Here is a 16,421-nt window from a genome sequence, read left to right on the forward strand (position 1 = left end):
CCATTGAGTAGAATAAGAAGAATATGTTTTATATAAAGCACCTAGATAAAAATCACAAGTTGCTTCAACAAGCTCATTAAAAATTAATTATTAGCTTTAAAATGTCCTAATTGTACATTTCATATTGTATAGTATTTATTATTATATCTTAAATCAAATACATATTATTCTATATTATGAATTATGCGTTGAACCTTGATTTGAAGAAAATCGTGAACTGAACTTAAATCGCAATTTCTCCTACAAAAATCACAATTCTATCGTTTCCTAAAATCGTTCAGCCATAATTTTTATCAGTGCAGAATTCTCAATCAGAGGAAGAAGAGATGCAATTGAGGTGCAAACAGATACTCTACTTTAGAAGCTAAATGACTATAAAATAATGCAATAAACAAATATTTTCTTTATAAGTTGTATTCAGTTGATCTCCTTACATGTTGTGCATTTAAACGGTGCTGTAAAAAACAATGTTTAGCTTTTCTGTGTCAAACTTTTAGTGCTTGACAATTTCCCATATCTGGGCTTTAAACGTTGTCCCTGTGAACGGCTGTTAACCTCACCTTTTGAGTTAGATGCAGACTGTTCCACAGAGACAGGTGCTGCTGGATGATGACCGGCAGATATGCTCTCTTCTCTCGTAGAGCAGGCAGTTCAGGGAGAGGCTGAGCTGGAAAACAAGGTAGTGTGCGGAAAGTGCGTCTTTTATTTGCATTTACCCTTTATTTCTCAAGTGACTGGTACAAATGCAATAACTTGAGCAACATTTTAAAGTAATGTGAGAATAATGCAACAGAAAAATTAAATACTCAAAAACGTTCTGCCTGCATGCCCATCTAAGGTCAAGTTGGAAAAGGTAGCAGTTCTAGAAGGGAAACGAAGAGATCTCTCTCTCTAGCTCTTTCTGAGGCATTCAAGCTAAGCCTGACCACCCAATGGACAGACCTTTTCGGTCTCTTTACAACCATTAACAGCAGTTGCTCAGATCTGCCTGCTGCTTTTAAAAGTGTTAGAGCCTACAAGTACACTGGCAGTCCTTCTAGAAAACGACTTGACAGCAGTTCCTTATTGCTGAGCGGTAAAAGCTGGCTTACACAAAGGCAGGTTGGAGTATAATGGCCAACACATATTCCTAACAAGTCTTTCTGGGTCCAACACTCCAACAAATACAAGGCAGAGCCATCAGAAGTCACAGCAAGACAGTCCTGACACTACTCTGTCACCCAGCTGTGATTTGTCTCTGTGAGGAACACATGCTAATATTTCACCACATATGATTGCTACCAGAATAACTGAAGTGTTAAAATTCTTGAAACTGAATTAATGACATCAAGAGGGAATAATCATCCATCAGTGTACAAACGATCTACAAAAAGACTGTTATACACTTCCTGGCCACTACACCTTGCTTACACCAGGCTGGACCTCCTATTGCCTTCAGAACTACCTTAGATCTTCATGTCATAGATTCAGCAAGGCATTGGAATGGTTTCTCAGAGGTTCTGGTCCATTACAGCATCACATAGTTACATCCAAAATGTGAATCTCCTGTTCCACCACACCCCGAAGTTTCTGGACTGGTTTGAGATCTTGTTACTGTGGAGGTCACTGGAGTCCAATGAACTTGTGGTCATGTAACCAGTTACATCTGAGCTTTGTGATACGGTGCATCATCCTGCTGAACATAGCCATCAGAAGATGGGTCCATGTGGTCATAAAGGGATGGACATGGTCAGCAACAATAGATTAGAAAGTAGACTGTGGTGTTTAATTCAGGCTCAGGTGGCACTACGGATCCAAAGTGAGACAAGAAAAATTCTACCCCCATAGACCACCAGCAGCAGCCTGAAGCACTGTCTTCATTTTCAGGTGTTGGTCCAATTTAACCCTCCCACTGTCTTCATGCAGGTGCAGGGCCCTGAGCCGATGTGGCAGCCCGAGCACATCTGGTACCGACACCGTAAGTGAGGAAGTCGGTCAGAGGAATGGGACCGCTGTGCCGTTCCGCTGTCAAAATTAAAAAGTGGTGCATAGTTTCTAAAACTTTAAAGTGTTAGATAATAACACTATGAGAGTCAGAAAATACACTATAAACTAGGGTTGTCACGGTAGCCGGTATAGCGGTAAACCCCGGTAAAAAAGTTGACAATAAAAATAACCGTCCAGTTTTTAAAAAACTATATTATCTCGGTGGGTTTACCGTGGCCGCGGTTTCGGCGCGGTGACCCTTACCAGCCACCGTCGCTTCAGCTGAAGTTCCCGCTGCGCGCACACGCACTTTTTAATTTGCAACGGCACCAAAACTTTGAAGCTGAAATAATGGCCGAAGGAGGCGACGGCAGCGCCCAGGACATCCATCAGCCCTCAAAGAAGACTAAATCGGAAGTATGGGCATATTTGGGATTTCTGAAAAATGCTGAGGGACAGTTAATAGAAGACGGCTATCCCGTTTGCAGAACGTGCAGGAAACAAGTGTCTGCGGAAGGCAGCAACACTTCAAATCTCATGGCACATCTGCGTGACGATCACCCACGTCTCCACAGCCAGTGCAAGGTAAGTTAACATTAACATTTTAGCTTAAATGCATGACGTGAGGACTTTTGGTTGAGGGAGAATGCAACGAGTCACTATATCCTGCAGCCGCAGCGCCCTCTGCCAGCATTTAAACCGTGTCACGGACACCCTGTTGCTGGATGAAGCATCTTATTTGTTGATGATGAAGAGAAATTTACAATTAGTTCCTTGTCATGCATTTGTTTACTTATTCAATGCCATTTATACTTGAACATTTGGATTTGATTACATAGTGTAGTAGTTATTTTAGTAATTTGTTTAAAGTGGCTATTTATTTTAAATGCATATTTTTTAAGGTTGACTTGTACAGTGCTCAAGTCAAGTGTGGACTGGAGTTTTAGATTTTCATTTTGATAATGAAGAAAACAAGTATATGAGAAAACAAGTGGTGTTTCTTTGATTTGTTTACATATTGTTTATGTTTTGAATGTTTGGATTTGTATAATTTAAACCTGCACTGACTACTGTAACAAGTTCCAGAAAAATAAGCTATTTGTTCCTTTACTTGTGAAAAGTTGCACTTTTGCTAAGGCTTTGTGTTATTTTAGGTTTAATAAACACTGTTAAACCTTTTCAGAACTATTTCAGTTTGTGTAGAACAGGACTATCAATGCTTTCTGAACATATGCAACACCGTTTAAAAAATACCGCGATAATACCGAAAACCGTGATAATTTTGGTCACAATAACCGTGAGGTTAAATTTTCATACCGTGACAACCCTACTATAAACACTGGACTGGTGAAGATTACAGAAACACTGCAACAGTGTTCAAATTAGCTGCCCAAGTTAAATTTACACTGATGATTTAGCTGTGTAGAAGGAAGGATGGGTCCATGTTGCCACCAAATCCTGAATCTCCATCCTTTATCATTCTAAAAATGTGAACTTTTGTAAGTCATCTTCACTACATCTGCAGTTATTTGTGTAAACAAACCATTGTAGGTGTAATTAATAAAGTAGGAGATGGGCGTATAATTTAATAGTGAAATGACAAAATTAGAATGTTTATGTTTATGTATTTAGCAGACACTTTTGTCCAAAGTGACTTACAAGTGATAATCGGCATGTTGCCCTTGAGGCTAACAACAAGATTAACAACAACTTGACATCAATCGTGGAGAGGAGGGAACAAAGGAGTGGACGGGGGGGGGGGGGGGGGGGGGGGGGGGGGGGGGGGCAGGTTTATATGCAAAATGTAATTTTTAAGAACCATATTTTAATGTAAGTCAAACCAAACTCCAAACCCCACATTAAACATAAACATTACTGACATTATGTAAATGATATGACAGCGGAACGATAACAAAACAAAAACTGGATCTAATGAAAGAACTGGGTCATGTTTTGTGGTTGCTGATGATTTTTCAGACTTACTCTCAAATTCAGGCCACTGCTCATTGTTCAGCAGACTACAAAAACATAAGGATGAATCACGCTCAGGCAGCCTTTATGTTCAATCACCTCAGTGCTGGGCTAAAATTATTACTCTGTCATGCTGGATTCATTCCCACGTTGTCAGAAAGCCTTTTTAGGCCTCAAAAACACTTGAGATTTCTGCCCTTGCCCACAAAACTCATGTTTGACAAACAGGGGAAGCAGCATAAACAATAAACAGAATCCAACACTCGTATGTTCCCTTTTACAAAGGGCCATAATTTGTGTGGTTTTGATTACTGAGGCGGCAGAAAGCTCAGACACATGCACAAACGTTCTCTTGTATATGCAAAGTTATCCTGCTTGAGCGAAGAGGGAACAGGTTCTACCAGGAGAATTAACCTGTGAGGAGATGAAAGAGAAGGACAAAGAAAGACAGAAGATGCAAGACCCATCACGGCAGCAACATACAACACTCACTGTGGTAGCGGCTGAATAAATTCCTCAGAAGATGATACTTGGTGGTGTAATCCCCAGCCTCGGATAATGGAGCATCGTAATCTGAAAGATAATACGCTATCAGAACAGCAAGCGTGGCACCGGGGAGAGGCAGGGCTGCCTCTTACCACGGCAGATGCTTTCTCTGTGCTTCACTATCAAAAATCTTGAGGCAGCAACGGACCGTAACACATTCTGGGTTATCTTGACAGAAAACTGAGCCTTTTAAAAAAAAATATATATATATACTAAACAGCATTCAAAATGAGGTTAACACTAAGAAACGAAAGCTGAAGGTCAGAGGTGTGTTTTCTAACACTTTTCAAAAGGAGAATTAAAAATGCAACCATGCAGCCAGTGAGGAGCATAAGTATTATAACACCTGAGGAAATTGGTGTTAATAATTGGTACGGAGACCTTTGTTTTTAATTTTAGAGGTCCAACGTTTAGAACTGTATTTCTTAACCAGGTTAGCACACACTGCAACAGGGATTTTGGCCCACTCCTCCACGCAGATCTCCTCTATCTGTCAGGTTTAGAGGATTCTCTATTGGATTTAGGTCTGGAGACTGGCTAGGCCACTCCAGAACTTTGATATGCTTACAGAGCCACTCCTTGGTTAACCTGGTGGTGTGCTTCGGGTCATTACCATGTTGGAAGACCCAGCCACGACCCATTTTCAATCAATGCTCTCCTTAATACAGTGCAGTCGTCCTGGCTCCTTATGAGAAAAGCACCCCCAAAGCATGATGTTTCCACCCCCATGCTTCACAGGGATGCAACTCATCTTTCTTTTTCCTCCAGAAACAGCAGGTGGAGTTTAGACCAAATAGTTCTATTCTGGTCTCATTGGACCACATGACTTTCTCCCATGCCTCCTCTGGATCATCCAGATGGTCACTGGCAAACTTCAGAGGGACCTGGACGTGTGGTTACTTGAGAAGGCAGACCTTCTGAGCAATGGATGGTTTTAAACCATGATGGCATGGTGTTCTACCAATAGTGACCTTTGAAACTGGTTCCAGCTCCCTTCATGACATTGACCAGCTCCACCCATGTTGTTCTGGGCTGATTCTTTACCTTTCTTAACATAAGTGTTACCCTATCGGGTAAGATCTTGCATGGAGCCTTCGTTCAAGGAGGACTGACAGTCATCTTTAGCCTCTTCCATTTTCTAACAATTGCCCCAACATTGATCTGTTTTCACCAAGTCATGTGGAGGTCCACAATTTTGTCTCTTGTTTCTTTTGTCAGCGCTTTGGCCCTGCCCATAGTAGTAGTTGGAGTCTACAAATAAATTCTTTAAAATTCACACAACGTGATTTCATGAAATCTTTTAAAATAATGTCTCTCAGAGTGGGAATGCAACAATGTGAGTTTCAGACCCCCTCCCCATAATTTCTAAAAGAACTTGCAAAATTGGAGGGTGTTCAAATACTTACGTTCAACAGCAAATTTAAATCTAAACAATAAACATTTTCTATGCTTTATATTTCTGGTCATTAAACACTAAATTTTGCATCATGCAGCTGCTTTCCCAATCCTCTGGACGGATTAAATCATGATAAACCTCAACAGAATAAAACTTTTAATGTTATTAATGTTACTGTGGACGCTGTTTTGCACTGATCAGTGACATCACTCACTGCCAAAGCCGTTGCAAAATGCTGATGCCTGTGTAAAGTCCTAAAAAGAACTGAATTTGTATGAAGTGGAGACACAACAGCTGAGAAGACTGTGCCATCAGATCTTCCAGTCAATTTCTCCTTCCCAGAATTTACCCTGAAGCTCCAACAATGGAAGCACGCCTCATGATGTTAAGCTTAGGGCTCTGTGGGGTCCATAACATCACTTCCAGAACTTCTTGTTCTTTACTTTGAAGATAGGTCTAAATTACTTTAGCTGTGTGTTTGGGGTCACTCACTTTGCACATAAATAAAGAATCATTATTTATATATCTGAAAGCATTCTTTGTTTGCAGCATTTTTCACATCTGCCTGAAACTGTTGCACAGCACAGTACTTGATAAATTGATGGATTACTTGATAGAATGCACAATTACTAACATTTTCCATATGTCCAGCCTTATACATTCTTTCACACTACTACACTCATTAAATCTGAACTGTGTTGCAGCGGCTTGGTTCAGCTTAGCCCCTTTGTTGTAAAGTAGAAAAAAGTTTGTTACGCTGAGATTTTTACCCGTAAGTGGCACTGTCTCAGTAAAAGTGATGAATGGTTAGCTGTAGAGCTTGTTTGCGATAAAAACATGTGGTGTCTGTTTACCGAACGATAAATAAGACAGGATATAAGGATACAAGAGCAAAATTTTAGTTGTGGAAAAACCTTGTAGAAACTTAGCCTGTCAGCCCATTTGCCTGTTTCCTCTAAATAAGAGGGTTTGTTTAAAAGTCAATACAAAAAAAGAAGACCTCTGTACAAAAGTATGGAAGCAATTGAAGTCAGGTTGACATACCGTAGCTTGTTATCACAGGTTTAGGCGCTGGTATTCCAACAGCTAGTGCACCATTCATGAAGCCAAAATTGGTCCCTCCATGAAACATGTAGAGATTGATGGACAAGTCCAGCTTCAGAATCTCGGTGACCACTGGTATCATGTCTGTCACAGAAAGAGAGGAGGGAGAAAACAACAATAAAAGTTGCTTTATTATAGCTTTATTTTGAAATATTATTTTCATTATAGAAATTCTTTTACTCCTAGACATCACTATTTCTCTCAGATACAAAGAACGGTTGCTACAACATCTAGCTTCCATCACAACGCCTCACACCCACCACATCACATCTCATTATTCATATATTGTCATGTATAAATTATTAGTTTACAGGGGACGTTGTAACGTCTAAAAGGGTCAATTTTCACCATCTACATTGACCAACATGGTGACCTTTCATCTACAGAAATAAATCCACTTTCTACTTGGCCTTCCAAACCCAGAAGGTTCTGCAGTGCTTGTTTACATTCCATGAAAACACAACATTCAAACAAACATTCTCACCCAAGGTTCTTGCACTCACTCTGTGAATGCCAGACGTCAACATTCTTCACTCTGAATAAGTGAAGACTCCATGTGTCGTGGCCTGAGGTATATTATTCCCCACACTAACCTCTCTCCTGCAGATGGGCGGTGCCGGAGAGCTGCCCGGCTGCAGCCATTCAGCTGCAATCACCGGCCGGGTATATAAGGAGCAGTCTGAGACCTACACGGCGTCGGATGATTAACTCGTTTGGGTACACAACCAAATGTCGAGCTCTTTGTGCGTATTCTTTGTCTCTCTAGTGATCGCTAATTTTTCCTCAGCAGATTTTACCCTCATCGCCTCTCCAGCCATAACCTACGGATCTTAGAATCCACTTCATCTCGTCTGCTCTGCCAGCCGGCTCGCCCACTCGCTCTCTCCCCCCGCCTGCCTCGCTCAACGTTTTGGGACTCATCATCACCTTCATCCCTCGTCTCAAAAGCCTGGACCCTCCTTCAGCTCCCCTCCACCTCAGGCCTGACCTACTCTCTTCTCAGCATCTACAGATCACCACTCTAAAGTAAGACTGTTCCGTTTGCACCATTTCCTCTCCCAACTGCCATCTCCTCATCTTCCTGATCTTTTTCTCCCGTCAGATTCTGCCCTTAACATCAGAGCTTCCTCGAGAGTGACTCTTATCATCATTTAATAAATATTCTTTTTTTCTCTTACCTTCGTCTCCGGCTCTGATTCTGCATGTGGGTTAGAAAGTTAAAACTCCGACATGACAGAATCATCCGACCAATCAGCTAACCTCGCAGAATCCGTGCCGTCCCGTATCTCCGAAACTCTCCGCGAACATGACTCCACGCTCCGTACTTTACTCGAACAGTTGTCCCTTACTAATCAGCGTCTGCACAATTTAGATACTGCAGTTTGCCGTCTCCATGAGCAGCGTTCCGCTCCACCACCTCCGGTTCCGAATCCCGTTTCTCCGGTCCCCGCTTCGTGACCACTTCCTGCTCCTGCACTATTCCAGGTAGCCGAATCCCTGCCCTCGATGAAGTACGAGGGAGATCCAAGTCAGTGTTTGGGTTTCCTCCTACAATGTAATTTGGCTTTTGAACATACACCCACCTCTTTTTCTTCAGATCCTGCAAAAATGTATTTTATTATTGGGTTACTTAGGGGCCGAGCCTTACAGTGGGCGGAGGCAAAAAGTCGGAACCCAAGTTTTTTTTACAAGGGCCTCTTGAAGGGTTTATTAAGGATTTTAAATTAACTTTTGGGGCTGTTGAGCAGCGTTCAGATGTTTCCAGACAACTCTGGCGCCTTTCTCAGGGACGTCAATCTGTTCCTGAGTTTGCGTTACGTTTTAGAACCGTTGCTGCTGCCTCTACTTGGAATGAAGACTCTTTAATGGGAGCCTTTCAGGAAGCTCTGAATGATAGAATCAAAGATCAGTTGGCCCTCTGACCTGAATCCCGTAACCTTGAGGAACTAATAGCTCGGGCCACTCGCATCGATCAACGCCTGAGAGATAGATTCAGGAGTTCTCACATTAATCCTCAGTCTCCACCACCTTCCTCATCTCGAGCGCCCCCGCACGGTTCCCTCCCACGGACCCTGACGAACCTCTGCAGATTGGCAGGACCCGACTCAGCCTTGAGGAAAGAAACAGACGCATGGCCTCCAAACTCTGCTTTTATTGTGGCCAGCCTGGTCACTTCGTCTCTCAATGTCCTGACCAGCCAAAAGGGAGAACCCATCAGTAGAACCGGGACTACGGGTGGGTGCAAGTGCATATGGTTTATCCCGGTGTTTACTTTCCTGTATCATCTCCTTCTCTCAGCACAGCCTTCCTTTTCGAGCATTAGTGGATTCTGGAAGTGAGCAGAACCTTTTGGATCAGGCAGTTGTGGACCGACTCCAGATTCCCACTGTCATTCTACCTACACCTATACAGGTGTAATTTTAACTTCTATAAAGGAAATGTTAAAAGCTACTTGAAACTGTAAAGTAATATGAAAAATCCTCATTTTGCACTTTGGATCAATAAGACTCTACATTTATGATTGTTTCTATAACAATAATTAATGGAAAATACCTAAATGAACACTGACAGTTTGAAACTGTGCCTCTCAGTATTAATCAAGTAAACAAATACGTATAAGTGCAGTAATATGTGTAAACTTGACAGGAAATGACATGATAACATTAAAGGTGGTATTCTAATAACACAAGGAGGTACACTGAAAGTAAGAATTGTTTTCAGGTGTATTTATTAGAGTTTTTCTTTCACTGTTTGACCAAGGTGGGCTGCCTGAACATTTTTCTGGGCCACCTGAATCTTTTCTTCACAAAAGCATCTCTAGAACACCGAATGCTGATCAAATCGGCCGTAGCAGCGCCACGAAAAAACAAATCAACCAGATGCGTCGCTCCGCGCGGATTGTCACCTTTGATGCATTTCCTCCCAGTTGTGGATTATTAAAAATTGTTCAACTGTTATCGGTAGCTTGTTCAAACAGTGGCTGGCTCTGGACTCTGGTTGGCTCTCTTCTAGTCTAGTCCCACTTGGTCCGTTTGCTGATTGGCTCTTTTGTTCTTGTTTTCTGATAGGATTTTTATTACTGTCAATTTTCTTGTCTTTTATTCGATGAAAATGTTTATCTATATTTGTCATAACTTAGTTTTGATAGAAGTGATCATTTCTAATTTGAGTTTTGTTTTCGCCCCAAACAATTCATTCGTCAACAAAGTTAACGCTGCTTAATTCCATTATTTACAAAGCAGATAAAAATGAAGGCAAAATACCCAAACAGCTTTTTCTATTTTTAAATTCCCATCCTAGAAAAACCACCAAACATTTTACATTATAGAGCAGAAGAGTTAAATTTGAGGGCTAGAGCTGGGACATCACAGCTGACCACAGATAAAGGTGGATGGCTTTACTCACTGGAAGGTTATTACACAGCAGCGTAACAAAGTTTTCTGGTTTATTTCAGTCTTTTATATGAAACGTCTCAAACAATGCATCACCTTTAAGACTGGAAGCAGACCAAACAATAAAAAAATATTGCCCTCCTTTATTTATTTTTTTTAGATTTAGTTACTTCCAGAAAAAGGTACACAATGATGGGTCATTCTTCACCCGGGCCATAAGAAAATTTCAGGACTTCCTGAATTTCTGTACAGCTGATATGGAATTGCAGCTGGTGTTGGATCCTTCTGTTTTTACCTGTTTCCTATCCTAACACATGAGAGCTATAAGAACTGTACAAAGACAGTAGCTGTATGTTCATTTTGGATAGACCTGGTATTTTGGTTAGTTTGACTTGGATTTGATGTGTTTTAGAGGTTTCTCTGCACCAGCACACCTGATTTAATCAGTAATGATTAATGACCTGCTGAACAGTTGATTAAATCATTGAATCAGTGTGTTGGAGGGAAACAACTAAAACATGTAGGAAAGGGGCGCTGGAGGAACAGTGTTAGAGAGCACTAGTCTATGTGACGCAGAGCCGTTTTAGAATTAAAAGGCAGGACTCTTCCGTGTGTGTATACATTTTTTATCTCCTTGTGTTTAGTGATTTTTTTTTACGCCCAGAATCTGGTGACAGCAGAGAATGCAGCATGGAGGCTTTTGAACCTTTATGCTCCACCACAGAGTTGCATTGAAGATGGCAAAATGCCACTAAATGCTCGTGTAGCCCATCTACAGACTTTTTAACTCAGTTTTTATATGATTATCTATGATTTAAAATGCTATTTTAGCCATTTTAAAGCTCAAGTAAAAAAGTTGAATAGCATTTTCTACAGTAGCTAAAAATAGATTGTAGACGTAACATCGCAAAGCATGTAGGGTCATACAAGCAAGCGGGCCTTCAGTATAGCTTCCTATGGGTCTGAGTTGCTCCGATCTGGCTAAAGTTCTTTATTCTTCTCCTAAAGATGTTTAAACAAAATGGAGCTGAAGAAGAAGAAGGAGAAGAGAAGAAGGAGGAGGAGGAGGAGAAGGAAATCACGAGGTGCTTCACAAAAACAAACAATGCAAAAATATAAAAAAGAATTTAGAAAATGGTTAAAATATATTTAAAATGAGCAAAAATAGGCAATTGTGATTAAAAAAATGTTAAGAAAGAGACAGAGTGAACAGGAAAGAGGGAAATCAGTGGATCCTGAGGAAGGTGGAATAGGTGGGGAGAGCAGAATAAAGAGAGTGGTGAAGAAGGTCTTACAAAAGCCAGCTTGAACAAGTGAGTCTTCAGCTGCTTTTTGAAGGAGACCACTGAGTCCACTGATCTCAGGCTCAGGGGGAGAGAGTTCCAGAGTCTGGGGGCCACAGCAGCAAATGATCTGTCACCTTTGGTCTTTAGCCTGGTGCTGCACAACCAGTAGGCTTTGGTCACTGGACCTCAGGGACCTGCTGGGGGTGTAGGGACTAAGAAGATCACCAATGTAAGATGGTGCTTGTCCATGTAAGGCCCTATAGACCAGAACCAGGATCTTGAAATGAACCCTGAAGTTGACTGGCAGCCAGTGAAGCTGGAGGAGAAGCGGGGTGATGTGGGTGTGTTTGGAGGACTTGGTCAGAAGCTGCTGAGAGACGTGTTAATCTGACTCTAGATACCCAGGTCGGACATCAGAGGGGAATTTTTATCCCTTTTCCAAAGCTGGGTAACATCTGCGACCAAATAAAACAGCTGGAAAGGGAAACGGGCTAAGATAGAAAATGCGAAGCAGTGATAATTTTCACGTGGAAGAACGGATTTTAACTGTGTGAAGCAGATCAAGAGGAGCACATACATTTTCCCAGGGGGGAAAGATCCTCCGAGAATGACCAGCCGGTCCTAATGATGCTCTCAGATGGGGAGTTATCCAGGAGGAGCAGCGGTATTGGTGGAGGGGTCCAGCTGGATGTCTCGGCCACTCAAACGTGCACGAAGAAAACTTTCGACCAGAGGTGGGTGGTATGTAAAAACTAGGGACACAAATTATAATCTGACAGTTAAAAAAATTGTCTTAAAAAATGTTACTTGAGCACTATGAGTAGCAAACTTATTTTTATATAACTCAAGAGGGGGCAGTGATGAGAACAACAGCGCTACAGCAGGAGTTAATTTTTACTTTGACCGTGACAGTCGCGCCAGCGCTTCAGTCCTGGTAATCGGTAACTAGCAGGACCAACATCAAGAAAAGCCCCTGGCTTGCCAACACAACTTCCTCCATTTCATGCCCTCACATCGATGTCCAAGCGCTCTGAAAGTACTTTTTTTCTATTGGCAAATGCGGTTTGTTTGTATGACCCTACCCAGAAGCCCTTGCTCGGTGGCGTAACTGTGGAATACGCTGCTGATAAGAACATGTTGCACTTTTTATGCGCTGAACTTTGACGTGTAGACTTTAGTTTTTAACACCAGCTTGAGAATGGATCTGACTACATCACACTGGCTTTGAGTTTGTCCTTCTACAAACTTTCCTTGACACAAAGATAGTTTTATTCACAGCTCAAAAGGTCTGTCTAAAGCCTCTCTTCTCTCAAAGCACCAAGGCTTTGTCTTACCCTCCAGACACGTCTGTTTTACCTAAAGAGATTCTGCACAGGCTTTCAGCACAGAAACCTGCCTCGGCCCTGTCTCAAATTAGCCAGTGTTATCGACTCTCTGCAGAGAGAAAACGTTTCACCTTTTAGCCTCTCCCTCTCTCTGGGGAGAGCCCGTGTTTTGCTGCTCTGTATCTTTCTCTCCATAGACACCTAGCCTTGGTTGCTAATTATTTTTACAAAACTAACATCTTTCTTACCCTCAGAAGTGTAAACGTGATGAAGGCCACCCCAGAGATCAAACCAGCCAGACCAGTACTCCATCACCATCTTGGGTTTCTGAGGCTATAAGGCAAACAGATCAGAGTTACGGGTGGTGTAAAGTCATGTGAAGCAAAACAAAGTTACAGGAAAACTTAAAACACTGTGTTTATTTATACATAAGCATTTAACTGGAAAGATTCTAGGATTCTAATTAAGAAACAATTAAAAGAAAACAGAAATGCTCAGAAAGCAGACTTAGACCTTCACGGGAGGTGGTTGCAGCTTGAATTAAAATAATTCTGTTTATCGACTGAATTCATTAAATGAGACCTTTGTTGCTGATGTTTGAATGTTTCACCAGATTTTTCCTGCTTTTGATTGGCTGAAGGGTTTATCTAAAATAAAAAAAACACATATCAGTTTAAGGTTTTGTGATTTACCTGAATTTCATCCAGATACTTGATGACATCCAAGTCCAGTTTCTGAAAATTGAGTGTTTCCAGTGCTTTGACAAAAAAAAAGAAAAAGAAAACACATGCACTGCTTTATTATCAAGGTCTGTTTTGAAGTTTGTTGTTAAGATAAATAACAGTTAAAATCACAAATCTAAAAACAACTTTTTCCAATAAAAACTGAGGACTGAGACTTCATGCACATTAAAGATGTGGGAAACCCATTTAAACAATACATTTGCAGTGGTCTCTCGCATGAATGAATGCCTTGAAAACCATTCAAGGCAGAAAAAAAGAGCCCATAAATGCCTGCATCAACATCAGAGGAGAATTTAACAAGGTACTGAAATCTCATTTACTGATATTTGGATGTCTTGCCTCCCATTGGATAACAGCAACATGAATGTTTTATTTCCACAAACAACACAAGCCTGGAGGAGCTTCTGCTGTGTGGTGGAGTTGCTAATGCTAATGGTTAGCTTCTGCTTGCCAAGATGTCCTCTGCTGATTCTGGATGCTAAAACGCCAACCGCCTTCCCCGTCGTGAGTCAGTATGGGCGAGTCCAAACAACTACTTGACGTGAATCCATCAGGCTTTTTAAATCCTAGTTTCACAACTTCACAGAAGCTAACGCAGGAGATAGGTGCTGGAGACTATTTACATGTTCAGCTTGCAGGAAAAACTCAGAGTGACCGATTTTAAATCAGAAGATTTAAAAAAGCTTTGTTTCAGTGAATCACACCTTTAAAGTGGGCATAAATATGCAGTAATTATTTAAGAGTATATAATAAAATGCTGAGACGGATGTTAGCCTGTGATTGTATAAAAACTGTTAAAAGTCCTGTTGGAACCAAAGCCTTCAGAGTTCATATGATGTTATTTCATAAACCGTTACACCTCCATCGTTGTTACATTACAGGGTTATTCACCAACGGAAATATTACCTGCTCCACCTATGCTGTAACGTGAGGTAGGACAGCTTTTAAATTTCCGCAGTATGAAATGTGACAGTGGCTTAACCCTCTCAGGCTCAAAAATAAGTTTTGACAAAAGGACGAACAACTAAGTGCTTCAGGGGTACTTCTGAGTAAAAAAATGCTCATGAAATACGTATGTGGAGTAACCAGTTAGGTGGGTTTTAACTGTTGCAAATCTGCAACGCCTGCCTCCAGAGGGTTAGAGGTTTATAAAATAACATTCATGTGAACTGCTGCAAACTTTTAGAGACTGGAACTGGTTTAAGACAGAAGCAATCCATAAAGGTCTTTGCTGCTTTCAGACTAGCTGTTAGCACATCCATCCTGCAGGACTTAAACTCTATGGCTTCTAACAAGAGACAGTAATTATAGCTTTTACACAGACACACACTTCAAAATGGCCCAATAAACCTTCTTTAGGCACAAATTTGAGACCAGCACTGCATCTGCTTTGGTTTCAATAAAAAATTGTTAAAAATGTTCAGGATTATGTGAAGTGCCTTGAGACAACTCTTGTCGTGATTTGGCGCTATATAAATAAACTTGAATGGAATAGAAAACTATTTTTCTCCTTAAAACAAGACATTTGTTGCAAGCGTCTTAAAAGAGCAACCTCATAGGGCAACACACGACCCTCTGTGGACAAACTGGTCCTGAACTGCAGTCACATGGGCTGCCACCGGCTCAGGCGTGATGTCATCGTGCATGAAAACACACACAAACCAACATACTGTGCATGTGTGCGCACAAGCTTGTTCAGCCTATCTGACAATACCTCCTTTCACTGCTCCGAGCTTTAGCCCGTTTCTGTTGTCAGAGGTCAGAAGCAGCTCTGTGATTCCTCTGGACAGCAGCGCCTTGATGAAGGAAGGATTAGAGAATCAACTCAACAGAACAGAGGAGCCGGCTACTTAACGCTGGTGGATTTAATTTGCATTTCTGATTTTATTTCTACAATGCTTCATACCTCTTTGATGAAAGGCATGTACTTGTCATCTTCAGCATAGGAGCCATATTCGTTCTCCACTTGAACTGCTATGATGGGGCCGCCCTGGGAGTACTGCACATTCATTAGTGAATGAAAGCAGGACACATTAGGAGACAGGCTGGCACCTGTTTTTGGACCATTTTCTCTCTCAAAACAGCCAAACGTTAACAACCCTTTGATATGAAAGTGCAAAATCACTGATGCACTGAGCAGAAAAGAAGAAAATAGGGTAAACATTAAAGGGTTGTTATTTTTAGCAGTTTCACAGAGCACTGCAGACCAGATTGTTCTTTACAGAAAACCTTAATAAAACCTGGATCAGTTTGCTATTCTATTTCCTTTATGACAAAAACAAAGAGACCATGAAAGATAGGGATGCAAGAAAATATCAATACACAGAAATATTGTGGTATTTTGTAGTATGATACCGAATCAATATTTTAAAATTATGTAACGGTATTTTATTAAGAACTGACATGCAAACATTTACAATATTGCTTTTGTTGCAATTCAAACTTCAGAAGATAGGTGGCAGCAGTTTTTAATGCCTTCAATCTGATGGAACAACTAACTTGCAATAACACTAGATGGATCTTGGAAGCGTCTGACCTAAGTTTTCTAAATTTGTTAAGCCCTAAATGTTGAACACATCCTCTGGTTTTTAGTATTACAATATAGTATTGTTTACTCATTATTGTTATATTAATCTTATAACTAGATTTTTTCACAAATACACCCCTAATGTCAGACCTGCTGTCCAGAATTT

General features: G+C 41.1%; 1 protein-coding gene across 3 annotated transcripts in view; it reads right to left on the bottom strand.

Moving 5' to 3' along the window:
• The window catches only part of glb1l2 (galactosidase beta 1 like 2), a 37,639-nt gene that overhangs the window by 14,599 nt on the left and 6,619 nt on the right, over positions 1-16,421 (bottom strand). For all 3 annotated transcript variants that reach the window (XM_054742861.2, XM_015952026.3, XM_015952028.3), the window contains exons 6-12: positions 15,635-15,727; positions 15,443-15,524; positions 13,678-13,742; positions 13,234-13,318; positions 6,923-7,066; positions 4,429-4,509; positions 561-667 (exon numbers count right to left, since the gene is read on the bottom strand). In XM_054742861.2, the coding sequence (XP_054598836.2) occupies positions 561-667; positions 4,429-4,509; positions 6,923-7,066; positions 13,234-13,318; positions 13,678-13,742; positions 15,443-15,524; positions 15,635-15,727 (657 nt within the window). The remainder of the gene's footprint in view (positions 1-560; positions 668-4,428; positions 4,510-6,922; positions 7,067-13,233; positions 13,319-13,677; positions 13,743-15,442; positions 15,525-15,634; positions 15,728-16,421) is intronic.

This window comes from Nothobranchius furzeri, chromosome 13 (assembly GCF_043380555.1).
Source record: "Nothobranchius furzeri strain GRZ-AD chromosome 13, NfurGRZ-RIMD1, whole genome shotgun sequence".
Taxonomy (NCBI): domain Eukaryota; kingdom Metazoa; phylum Chordata; class Actinopteri; order Cyprinodontiformes; family Nothobranchiidae; genus Nothobranchius; species Nothobranchius furzeri.